The sequence below is a fragment of the Anomaloglossus baeobatrachus genome, chromosome 11, assembly GCF_048569485.1.
Source record: "Anomaloglossus baeobatrachus isolate aAnoBae1 chromosome 11, aAnoBae1.hap1, whole genome shotgun sequence".
In the NCBI taxonomy this organism is placed as follows: Eukaryota; Metazoa; Chordata; class Amphibia; order Anura; family Aromobatidae; genus Anomaloglossus; species Anomaloglossus baeobatrachus.
The window spans coordinates 23,523,951-23,536,279 of record NC_134363.1 but is presented as its reverse complement, the minus strand read 5'-3'; the positions used below and the strand labels follow the sequence as shown (position 1 = coordinate 23,536,279).

The 12,329-nt window shown below is 49.0% G+C and overlaps 1 protein-coding gene across 2 annotated transcripts in view; it reads left to right on the top strand.

Moving 5' to 3' along the window:
• Nucleotides 1-6,832, top strand: part of LOC142256514 (chemerin-like receptor 1) — a 30,347-nt gene extending 23,515 nt beyond the window's left edge. For both annotated transcript variants that reach the window (XM_075328241.1, XM_075328242.1), the window contains exon 3: nt 2,891-6,832. In XM_075328241.1, the coding sequence (XP_075184356.1) occupies nt 2,891-3,845 (955 nt within the window). In that variant the 3' untranslated portion in view covers nt 3,846-6,832. The remainder of the gene's footprint in view (nt 1-2,890) is intronic.
• The last annotated feature ends 5,497 nt before the right edge of the window (nt 6,833-12,329 follow it).

Genomic DNA, 12,329 nt, shown 5'->3' with positions numbered 1-12,329 from the left:
ATCAGGGACCCTTCAGCCGATCCCCAACAGCCTCCTCCATTTGAAACACTGGAGAATGTTCAACAATGGTGACAGTCCACACAAAACTTTTTAGAAACTTGCAGGTTTCCGGTCTCTTTAACGTCGGGCACCTCCTAGACACACTCTAGCAAAGTGCCCTGGTAGACCACAGTGACGGCATACAGGCACCACCACATGCATGGTAGTAACCGAGGTTTCATCATCTGAGGTGGACTCCTCTATCACTTCCAGTATCTCTAACTCCTGAATAGCCCGTGACGATAGGGACATCCGATAGCCATTTCCTCCAAAGCGTGGCACCCAGGCAGCCTCCGGAGTGCTGGAACCTGGATCTCCTTCTTCCATTTCTGAGTCTATGATCACCGGGACAATCTGATCAGGAGTTGCGGTCTCATCGTCGTCAGCGAGAGTTGAGGAATCCACTGCTGGTGTTGCGGGCAGCATCTCGGGGTCAGCTGTGGCTGGGGGCGAAGGTGACAGGGCGATCGCGGTGGCCGGGGGCAGACCGGACTCCGTTTCCGGGTTGGCTGGCTCAACCGGAGCTGGGATTCTGCTTACCCGCTCAATGCGCATGGGTTCCCCCTCATGGGACCGCACCGCCACTGCCGCACTCCGCATCTCGTTCCAGGCAGCTGTATCGGGAGCAGTATCCTCAGCTGAACAGTCACGCTTCTCTGACACCTTGCCTCTGCGGTGCCCAGGAACATTATGGCAGAGTCCTGGCGTCCCTGCTTCTCTTCCATTGTTACATGTCGTCAAGCCCCCTCGGTTTTCACCAGCCCCTCACTGCTGCACTGGGGCCCTCTGGGCACTTCCAGTTCCAGGCAAACTCTCAGGACGAAGGGCGAGGCTTCTGCTTCACGCGCTTTTGGTCTGGAAGATGGCGTTTTGGCGCCAAAGATGGCGGAAAATGGCAGGAACAGCGGGATATGGCGGGAACGGGACCTTGACACGCAGTGTTCGAATTCTAAGGCGCACGTCACCTAGATGAGTGGGTCCTGTCCATATCCTGTTCGGGAACGCTAAAGTTTTGGGGATGTACCGCCCCACCAGTGGTTGAACCGTTCGGATCCGGACATCACTGCTCGTGGCTCGAGGGTCTCCGGACCCGGGGGCTAAAGATCACAGCCAAAATGAAGAAGGGGCTATTTACAGGGGAGTTATAGTTCGTGATGCCACCCGTAGTGTATGGTAATGTAGGGGATACAGCCACTGTTGTTGTGAGTACCTGGGGTGATGGAGAGGGGCAGCAAGGTGTTGTTGCCTTCAACAGGTAGGAGAAGGCCACGGGACTCTGAATAGAGTGAGGAGGGGGTGCCATGCAGGGGTGACTCAGGTACTCACTCAACCAATAATCAGACGCTGACAACCGGTTAAACCAAGTCTCTGGGTTCCTAAGCCTCTCTGAGGGGAGCTCCTCTGGGTCCCGTATCCTGCAGCACTGCCTGGTGATCCGTGACCTGTCTCCTGGCACCAATTGTAGATTCTCCGTAGTGGCCCAGTAGTTTGAAACTTGCCGGTCCCCGCTCTCCACTGTGGCTAAGTGAGGGAGCCTGCTCTCAGAGCTCACGCTTGGGATTTCAGTGTGCCGCTTGTGGAAAGCTCTATCCCCCTTATTGCACTAGTGCCCCGATTATAGAGCTGGTGGGAACAGTCCATAAAGGCCCTATTCTCCGCAGGTTAATTGCCGGGTTTCCTGAAGCTTCTCCCCGACCTAGGGTCCGTGTACCCCGCCGTGCCTTCGGTGCCGGACCGGTGAGTGGACAAGGTTGCCGACTGTCCTCCTTGACAGGTCCCAGGCACCTAGCCTCAATCCCCTGCGACCGGGGCTCCGACACCTCTAGGCCCAGACCACCGTCTGCAACCTAGTCAACTTCCCCTGGGAGCCACTACTCCCAGATTCCTCAGAGCTCCTCACTACTCAAGGGTCACTACTCGACTCTCTCTACTCGACTCCTCTAACACCTTCCACCTTCCCTGCCTGATCCTAGGTGGGTGGCCCTATTCCACTTAAGCCATGTGCCTGTTGGGTGTGGTGCAGGGTGTATCTAGGATTTGATTTGCTGTTGGAGGCAGTACTGCAAAATGGGGAGCCAGAACCATGAGGGATTTGAATACTGCACGGGGAAGGCAGTTTGTGCAGTACTCTGTGACGACCTGGATAGTACAGGGGTCTCACATATACACTAGCATGGATAAAGAGATCTTTAGTAAAAGTGTTTTTAAAGATCTTTTACTGTATGCTAAATGAGCGAGGGCCTAGTCCCAAGGGTGTTTGTTCCCTGGCCAGTCGAGCCTCATTAGCATGTAAGTACATCCCTGTGGGCGTGCTATCATGCTAATGAATACGCAGCGTCACAGGATGATCTCACTCACCTCTCCACCGCCAGCACTGGATTTCGGCTCAGTGCGCATGAACCCGGAGTTTGAGTCACGCGCACTACTTCAGTTTGAAGCCAGGACACGTACACCTGGCTTCATAGTGCGCATGACTCAAACTCCGGGGTCATGCACACTGAGCCGAAATCCCCCGTCAGACGTGATGGCGGCGGAGAGGTGAGAGATCATCCTGTGACGCTGCATATTCATTAGCATGTTCGCACACCCACAAGGACGTACTAATATGCTAATGGCGGCGACTGGCCGGGGAAATAACTCCCAGGGGCTAGTGCCCTCACTCATTAGCATACGGTAAAAGATCCTTAGAAATACTTTTTCTAAAGATCTCTTTATCTATGCTAGTGTATACAGGGACGGTTAGGCAGGGATTAGCAATATGTACCCAGAACTGCTCATGGTTCTGGGCACATATGGGACCTGACAGGTTCCCTTTAATTTCCCTAATGTCTACCTAATCCTGTCTTCTCAGGTCATCTCATCAATATGATCATTACATTGCACAGAAGATGTTAATTACAATATACAGCATTGTTTTTGCTCTCGGGATTATCGGTAATGGATTAGTCATCTTGATTGCCGGATTCAGGATGAAGAACACAATCAATGCCGTGTGGTTCCTCCACCTGGCCATCGCGGACTTCCTGTGCTGTGCGTCTCTGCCTCTGAGAATACATGAGTGGACTACATATGGGTCACACATCCAAGATTTTGCATATTGCATAGTGAACATTTTTCTCTTTAATCTAAACATGACCACCAGTGTTCTCCTTCTGACGGCCATGAGTATTGACCGCTGGGTGTCCGTCATGTGGCCATTCTGGGCCAAAGTCCATAGAACCTGTAATGTGGTGAGAATCTCTGCAGCGATCATCTGGGGGCTGAGCCTCACTGTAACTGGTTTAGTGCTTTACTTATATATATACCATATATATGAGCTAAATGAATGGTGTGTATCTCGTAACGTGATTGCTTTAAGCTCAAATTTGAAACAGACTGTTCAACTTTTCAGATTACTTGTAATGTGTGTGATCCCTTTTCTCATCATCGTCACCTCTTATGTCACCATTTTTTTCAAGCTTAGAAAATATAAGAAATCTCAGAGATCTCAGAGATCCTCCAGGATCATCACCGCTGTTATATCGTGTTTCTTCATCTGCTGGTTTCCATATTACATCTGGCTAATAATAGATGGGTATTATTATGTACCTTTCCCTCTATACTTTATTCTACACTTGATTGTTACCAGCCTGGCTTGTCTTAACAGCTGCATGAATCCAATCATTTATGTATTTATGGGACCGGGTTTCCGACAAGGTTTCTTCAGATCCATCCCCACCAGGGTAGAAAGAGCCTTAAGAGAACATCCTAATGACCTGTGCAGAGAAGGAGAAGATGCGGGAAATACTGACTCTACTGATGTGTAATATATATTCCTGTTATCTCCTGTAGGGGACACCTCTCGGAGATTTTTCCACTTTTCATTTTTAACTTGTCTTCTCTCATTCCAAGAACAAAAACATTTTATTTTCCCATCAACACAACCTAATGAGGGATTGCTTTTACAGGATGAGTTTTGGTTTTGAAAGACGCCCTTCGTTTTATCACATAATGTGTTCAAAAATGGGTGAAAAAGAAATCCCAAGTGAAGTGAAATGTTTCCAAAAGAATTGTAATTCCGGCACATTTTTTTACACTTTCCTTTTACTATTATTATTATTATTATTATCATTATTATTATTATTATTATTATTATTATTATAGCACCATTTATTCCATGGTGCTTTAAAAAATGAACATGATATACATAAAAATTAGTACAACAATCATTAACAGTACAAAACAGACTGGTACAGGAGGAGAGAGGACCCTGCCTGTGAGGGATCACAGTCTACAGCAGCAGGAGAGAGGATCCTGCCCGTGAGGGCTCATAGGCTACAGGAGGAGAGAGGACCCTGCCCATGAGGGATCACAGTCTACAGCAGCAGGAGAGAGGATCCTGCCCGTGAGGGATCACAGTCTACAGCAGCAGGAGAGAGGACCCTGCCCGTGAGGGATCACAGTCTACAGCAGCAGGAGAGAGGACCCTGTCCGTGAGGGCTCATAGGCTACAGGAGGAGAGAGGACCCTGCCCTTGAGGGATCACAGTCTACAGCAGGAGGAGAGAGAACCCTGCCCACGAGGGCTCACAGCCTACAGGAGGAGAGAAGACCCTGCCTGTGAGGGCTCACAATCTACAGGAGGAGAGAGGACCCTGCCTGTGAGGGATCACAGTCTACATCATGAGGAGAGAGAACCCTGCCCGCGAGGGCTCACAGCCTACAGGAGGAGAGAGGACCCTGCCAACGAGGGCTCACAGTCTACAGTAGGAGAGGGGACGCTGCCCACAAGGGCTCACAGTCTACAGCAAGAGGAGAGAGGACCCTGCCCACGAGGACTCACAGTCTACAGCAGGAGGATAGAGGACCCTGCCCACGAGGACTCACAGTCTACAGCAGGAGGAGAGAGGACTCTGCCCGTGAGGGCTCACAGTCTACAGCAGGAGGAGAGAGGACCCTGCATGCGAGGGCTCACAGTCTACAGGAGGAGAGAGGACCCTGCCCATGAGGGCTCACAGTCTACAGCAGGAGGAGAGGACCCTGCCCGTGAGGGCTCACAGTTTACAGGGGATGGGTGAGGTTACAGTAGGTGAGGGTAGAGCTGGTTGCGCAGTGGTGTACTGGACTGAGGGTTATTGTAGATTGTGGGCTTGTCGTAACAGGTGGGTCTTCAGGTTCCTCTTGAAGCTTTCCATGGTAGCTGAGAGTCTGATATGTTGGGGTAGAGCATTCCAGAGTATGGGGGAGGCACGAGAGAAATCTTGTATGCGATTGTGGGAAGAGGAGATAAGTGGAGTAGAGAAGGAGATCTTGTGAGGATCTGAGGTTGCGTTCAGGTAGGTACCACGAGACTAGGTCACAGATGTATGGAGGAGATAGGTTGTGGATGGCTTTGTATGTTATGGTTACTGTTTTGAACAGGAGTCTTTGGGCGATAGGAAGACAGTGAAGGGATTCGCAGGGTGGCGAGGCCAGGGAATAGCAAGGAGATAGGTGGATTAAGCGGACTATAGATTTTAGGATAGATTGGAGGGGTGCAAGAGTGTTGGAAGGCAGGCCAGAGAGAAGGAGGTTGCAGTAGTTGAGGCGGGAGATGATGAGGGCATGTACTAATGTTTTTGCTGATTCATTACGACATTTATTGAAGAATAATTTTGACTCAGCAGCATGATTCCCCAGGTCAGTATAATTTTGTTGATTAGAGATTACGTGATTGCATTGGGGTGGATCGAGTTCAAGTCAAATTTCCTGCGTTACTGCTGCCAAATTCTAAAGGGTGCTTTACAAGCTGCAACATCGCTAGCGATTGCTAGCGATATCGAGCATGATAGCACCCGCCCCCGTCGTTCCTACGACATTTGGTGCTCACTGCCTTAGCGAACATTATCACTATGGCAGCGTCACACAAACATACCTTGTCAGCGATGTCGCTGTGAATGCCGAACAATCCCTCCCTCAAGGGGGAGGTGCGTTCGGCATCATAGCGACGTCACTGTGGCATCACTAAGCGGCCGCCCAATAGAAGCGGAGGGGCGGAGATGAGCAGGACGTAACATCCCGCCCACCTACTTTCTTCCGCAGGTGGACGCAGGTGAGGAGATGTTCCTCATTCCTGCGGTGTCACACATAGCGATGTGTGCTGCCGCAGGAACAGCGAACAATATCGTACCTGTGGCAGCAGTGATATTAAGGAAAGGAGCAACGTGTCAACGATCACCGGTTTTGAACGATTTTGTGATCATTGATCGTCGCTCCTTGGTGTCACACACTGCGATGTCGCTACCGGCGCCGGATGTGCATCACTAACGACGTTACCCCGATGATATATCGGTAGCGATGTCACAGCGTGTAAAGCACCCTTAAGACCTGAACTCCCTGAAGGAGTGCAACAATGCGAAACACTTCCTGATCTCATATCATTCCACCCAGTTCTAATTGGCAACCATTAATAATAATACTGACCTGTCAAAATTGTGATGTAATGCCTCCCAGGTCCCAACGCACGTTTCACCTCTTCATCAGAGGACATATGTGGATATTGGTACCGCTTATGCACATGAGTTGGTTGAGGGATACTTAACACTGGGTATTTAAGTTACCCTCTATGTAATGTGCACTATATCTTAAAAAAATTAGTTATTTTATTGTTACCATATCCTCCCTTTCACCCTTATGTTACCTTGTCAATAATTTGGCATCATTATATATATGAATATCATTATACTATAATTACATTGTGGTGAAGTCATCCTTATATATGGACTTCTTGCTTTTTTAATAATTTTAATATTGTTATTATATATTCTAAATAAAATTTGCACTTAATTAATTGGGTTTCAGCACCGTTCTTCTCTGGCTGAGATGTTGCAATGTTTTGATTGCCTGTTATTGCATTTTATTGCAATATTATGGCAACCAAAAAAACGTAACTGTGGCGTTTTTATTTTGTACTCCTTACGCTCTTTACGGATCAAACTAATTTATTTTATATTTTGATCGATCGGGTGTTTCTAATACAAAATATGTGTTTTGTTTTTAATTGTTATTTTCAATGGGGCAAAAGGGGGTGATTTGAACTTTTCTGTTGTTTTTTCATTTTTTCATATTTCGGAAAATGTTTTTTACTCTTTTTCATTGTTTTTATTTGTCTCCTTAGGGGACTTGAAGCTGATACACTCCAATCACTTTTGCTATTGAGAACGAAGCTTCAGCCTCAGCGCCAGCACGGCTCTATACCACAGAAATACTGACTTCCTAAGGATGGCGGCACTCTGGTGGCATTGACAGGAACTACATCATGACAGCAGCAGAGGTCATCAGCTGACTCCTGGCTGTCAAGACCACATATTAGCACTCCATGATCACATCCCTGGGATGCTTATGGGGAAGGGACTGGTCACCTTCTTACCGGCACGTGTTAAATCCCATTGTCAAATATTGACAGGGGGATTTAACTGGTTATCAGGCGCGGGTGGATCTGAGATCCACCTGTGCCTGTTAGCTGTGTATGTCAGCTGATCACATCAGCTGACATGTGCAAGGAAAGATGCAGGCTCGCTGTGAGAGCCCGCATTAAAAAGGACAAACACAACCTTGGACATACCGATACGTCCAATGTTGTGAAGGGATTAAATTAAAAAATAATGAGCAAGTTTAAGATACAGATAACATGAGGAGCTGTAAACAATAAATCTGAATAAATCATACTCTGACTCCTGGCAGGGGTGAGCACAAGGACCTGGGAGTTCTTATTTCAACAATATTAAGGGATAACCACGGGGGTTTAACACCAGAAGTCCCAGAAATGTCGAGCTCCCCCCTGAAGTCCCGAAAGAGGGTCAAATGATCCTTAGTCCAAACTGACCTAAATAACAAGAAACTAAATGGCTAAACTGAATGGAAAACAACAACCTCCTGTGGTGCGACAGTAATGGCCTTAATTACAGAACAAAAGACGGTGATTATAGGATGTTAGCTAAAATCCTTCCGGTCATTCGACCCGTCTCTGGATTCTAAAGGTAGAAATACTAAATGACCCCTCATTGGGACTTCTAGTGTTAAAGGGATCCTGTCACCAGATTTTCCGAAAATAAACCAAAGCCACTATGTTTACCTGATTTTTTTACCGTATTCCATCAACTTGTATATAAGTCGCCAACTTCTGCCTTCAAATCCTAAAAATTGGCTTTTTTAAGTCCTGTGCGCCTTATGCTAACCTGTATGGTCTGGTCCGGTGGGCATCAAGGGTCCGGTGTCTGTGCCTCCTCTTTAACAACAATTACCAACCTCCTGCCTTAATTAGTGTGTCTGACAAGTCGTACATCATCCATAGATCCTTCCAAATCTTCTGCCTGGTAGATGAAGCACTTGCATGCGCAGGCACCGAGTGTATAGCAAAGTCGTATAATGCACTGGTGCCTATTAACTGGAGGTGCCTGGGTCCCTGTTTGCCCAATCTCATTGTTCATCATGTATCTTAAGAAATTTTTACGGAATAATCATCATCTTATGTTCATTTATTGTTCAAATAGATATTTTTTCTATAATATATGGCTGTGTTGCGCCCTTGACACAGTCCCTGATATTTTAGCTATTCTGAATCCTTCTGATTTTGCTTTTCTACAACTTTTGGCACATCCAATCACCGGTACGGTTGGCTACCAGTATCTTGTGTATCAAGCTGTTGTCCATCTGCCCAATACTTGTAGTATTTGCACCTGATTACCCCGGGGAGCGGGGGTAGTAGTGGTGCCCGTTGGCACCGCAGCGCTGGACGATGGTGATGGTTAAAGGAAAGGCAGAGACAAGGGCTGCGGTTCCAGGTGTTTTTACTAACAAGTCTTTCAGATGCTGTCCGAGGTACCGTTCTCTGCCACGATGGGCTCCAGCCGATCCCAGATCCGTGAAATGTCAAGTCCGCTGTGGTTGTCAGCCTATGAGCTCTCTCCTTCTTTTGCACACCAAGTATCGGACCCCTGGGGCGTGAAGTACTTGAGGGTCCCGTTGTCAGTAAAGTGTGTCCCGTTCTGTATGCTGATAGCGTGGTCCTCAACCCTAGATCCTATGTGCTATTTGCTGCAGACTCATGGGACAGGTCCGGTGACTTTATGTAGCCATTATGGTTCACTACTCTCACTAGGTCAACCTGCTCTTCCCACTGTGTGCTCCTGACTTCCCCTGGTGGTTGCTTCTCCCTGACCCTGAATCCTCAGTCCAGTGGAACTGGGGAGCCCCTGGTGAGGTGGCGTCCTGTAAACCCACGGCTGTAGTAACCCCCTACTATGACCCGACCCTAGCCCAGTCCTCATTGGGGAGGGCAACCCTGTGATTTTACGTTTGTGTATATGTAAACCGGCCTCGATCTTCCTTTTACCCAGGATGAGTACTACACCCTAATGAGGGTGCAGTACCCTGTGGCGCCTTGTCTCCGGTACATGTGAAAACGGACGTTACACGTAGCGGAAACATGGATGTGTGAAGGGGGCTCAGGTCCCTTTTTCTAATTTTCTATTACACGTTTGAATTTTAAAAATTGTAATCAACAAATGTGGGGTTTTTGTCAAATTTTCTTCTGGGTCCATGTTGATACCAGCGACGGTTGTGAGGGTTACACAATCATGTAACTTGTCTGCACCTTCATAGAACGTATTTGTGTGATGCCGGTTTCACAAGTCCAGCTCTCACAACTACGATGTCTATACCGGCATCAGGTCTCGTGACTCGAAATTTACATATGTTAATTATACACACGGAAAAAGGATAACAACTTGGCGCTGTCTCAAGTAAAACAACATTTTTTGTAACGCGTTTCTAGAGGGGACCGCTCTCTTCATCAGGCATAAAAAACCCAAGCACGATGAGTAACATGCTTATCATTGATCAAACAGGTGTACAAGTAAATTAGTGTTAACCCCTTAGGGGCCACACCCCACATCTCCGTGAAACCATAGACTATACAGTCAATATAAACTGTTACATCCTGACTATGTATATATATATATACTAGAAGGTGGCCCGATTCTACGCATCGGGTATTCTAGAATTTACGTATTGTGTAGTTCATGTATGATTTTTGTTATAAAGATATATATATATAGATGTTGTTGTGTGTAGTTGCCAAGTGTTTGTGTAGGGCGCTGTACATGTTCTGGGTGTTGTCTGGGTGTGGCAGGGGGTGAGAGCGGTGTTGTTTGTGTGTTGCATTGTGCGTGTTGCGTTGTTTGTGGAGTGCTGTGTGTCTGCAGTGTTGTCTGTGTGTGGTGCTGTGTGTGTTGCGCGGTTTGTGTGGGTGTGGGGTGCGTGTGTGTGTTTTGGGGGGAGGTATGTTTTGTGCAATGTGTGTGTGTTGCGCGGTATGTGCGTTTATTTGTGTATGCCCCGGTGTTTGTGTGTTGGGTGTTGTGTTTGTGCGGCGTTGTCTGTGTGTGTGGGTGTCTGTGTAGGGCGGTGTTTGTGTTTCCCAGTGTGTGTGTGGTGTGTTGTGCGGTGCGCGTGTGGCGGTGTGTGTGTGTTTTGGGGGGAGGTGTACACCCCCATCGTGCTCCATCCCCCATGCTGCGCACCCCCCATCGTGCTCCATCCCCCATGCTGCGCACCCCCCATCGTGCTCCATCCCCCATGCTGCGCACCCCCATCGTACTCCATCCCCCATGCCGCGCACCCCCCATCGTGCTCCATCCCCCATGCTGCGCACTCCCCATCGTGCTCCATCCCCCATGCTGTGCACTCCCCATCGTGCTCCATCCCCCATGCTGCGCACCCCCCATCGTGCTCCATCCCCCATGCTGTGCACTCCCCATCGTGCTCCACAGTCACACATCAGACAGTATACACGCACACATCTGATCGCATACACTCACACCCCACTTCTCCCTGTGCCCTCCGGTGGGCGGTCCCAGCAGCTGTTCCGCACGCCATGCTCCTCTGCCTTCTGCCGACACGCACACATCCGATCGCATACACGCACACATCCGATCGCATACACGCACACATCCGATCGCATACACGCATACACACACACACTGACGATATCGCACATACGCGCTCACACACTCACAACATCCGGAGATACCACATGCTTCCGGCCATGTGATCCTCCGGCAGGTCCTGGAAGGTCACTGCACGCACAGTATCGCCGCCGAGAAGTAAGCGATATCACTGGATGTTGTGAGTGTGTGGATGCGATCTGATGTGTGTGTGAGGTGTGTGTGAGAGTGAGTGAGTGTGATCTGATGTATGTGTGTCTGTTCTTATGTGTGTGCGTGTGCGTGTGTTCCGCCGCTGCAGGACCTTGATGCGCTCACCTGCTCCCGGTCGGCGTCTGGTGAGTATGACTGCGGGGTCTTCTTTCCTCTGTCTTCTCTCTTCTGGGGGTGCCCGCTGCCTATAATGAAGTGTCTTGCAGTGTCTTTCACTCTTTCACCGCTGCATGACACTTCATTATTGACCGCACCGGTGTACGCTGGTAACCATGATACGAAGCGCTTCCTATAGTTACCCGATGTTTATCATGGTTACCAGCGTACACCGGCTCCATCACGATCCCAGCATCGCAAGGTTATGTCTGGGCTGGGGGAGTCGGGGCTTCGTTTGAATTCGGGGGAAGGGGCGTGGCCGAGCGGTCGATGCGTGCGGAGGGTCGGGGCGAGCGGCCAATTCATGCGGGGGGCAGGGCCAGGCCAAGGCGAGCGGCCAATCCGTGGGGGTGGGCGGGGCAAGGCCGAGCCTGGCGGCCAATCCGAAAGTTGTCACTGTAACGACACAATTTTGGAGCAAGACAGACAGACAGAATAAGGCAATTATATATATACTAGAAGGTGGCCCGATTCTACGCATCGGGTATTCTAGAATTTACGTATCGTGTAGTTCATGTATGATTTTTGTTATATATATAGATGTTGTTGTGTGTACTTACCAAGTGTTTGTGTAGGGCGCTGTACATGTTCTGGGTGTTGTCTGGGTGTGGCGGGGGGTGAGAGCGGTGTTGTATGTGTGTTGCGTGTGTTGCGTTGTTTGTGGAGCGCTGTGTGTCTGTAGCGTTGTGTGTGTGTGTTGCGTGGTTTGTGTGTGTGTGGTGTGTTTTGGGGGGAGGTATGTCTTGTGCAATGTGTGTGTTGTGCGGTATGTGCGTATATTTATGTATGCCGCGGTGTTTGTGTTTGGGTGTTGTGTGTGTGCAGCGTTGTCTGTGTGTGTGGGTGTCTGTGTAGGGCGGTGTTTGTGGTTCCCAGTGTGTGTGTGTGTTGTGCAGTGCGCATGTGTGTGTGTGTGTGTGTGTGTGTGTTGGGGGGAGGTGTGCATCTCCCATCGTGC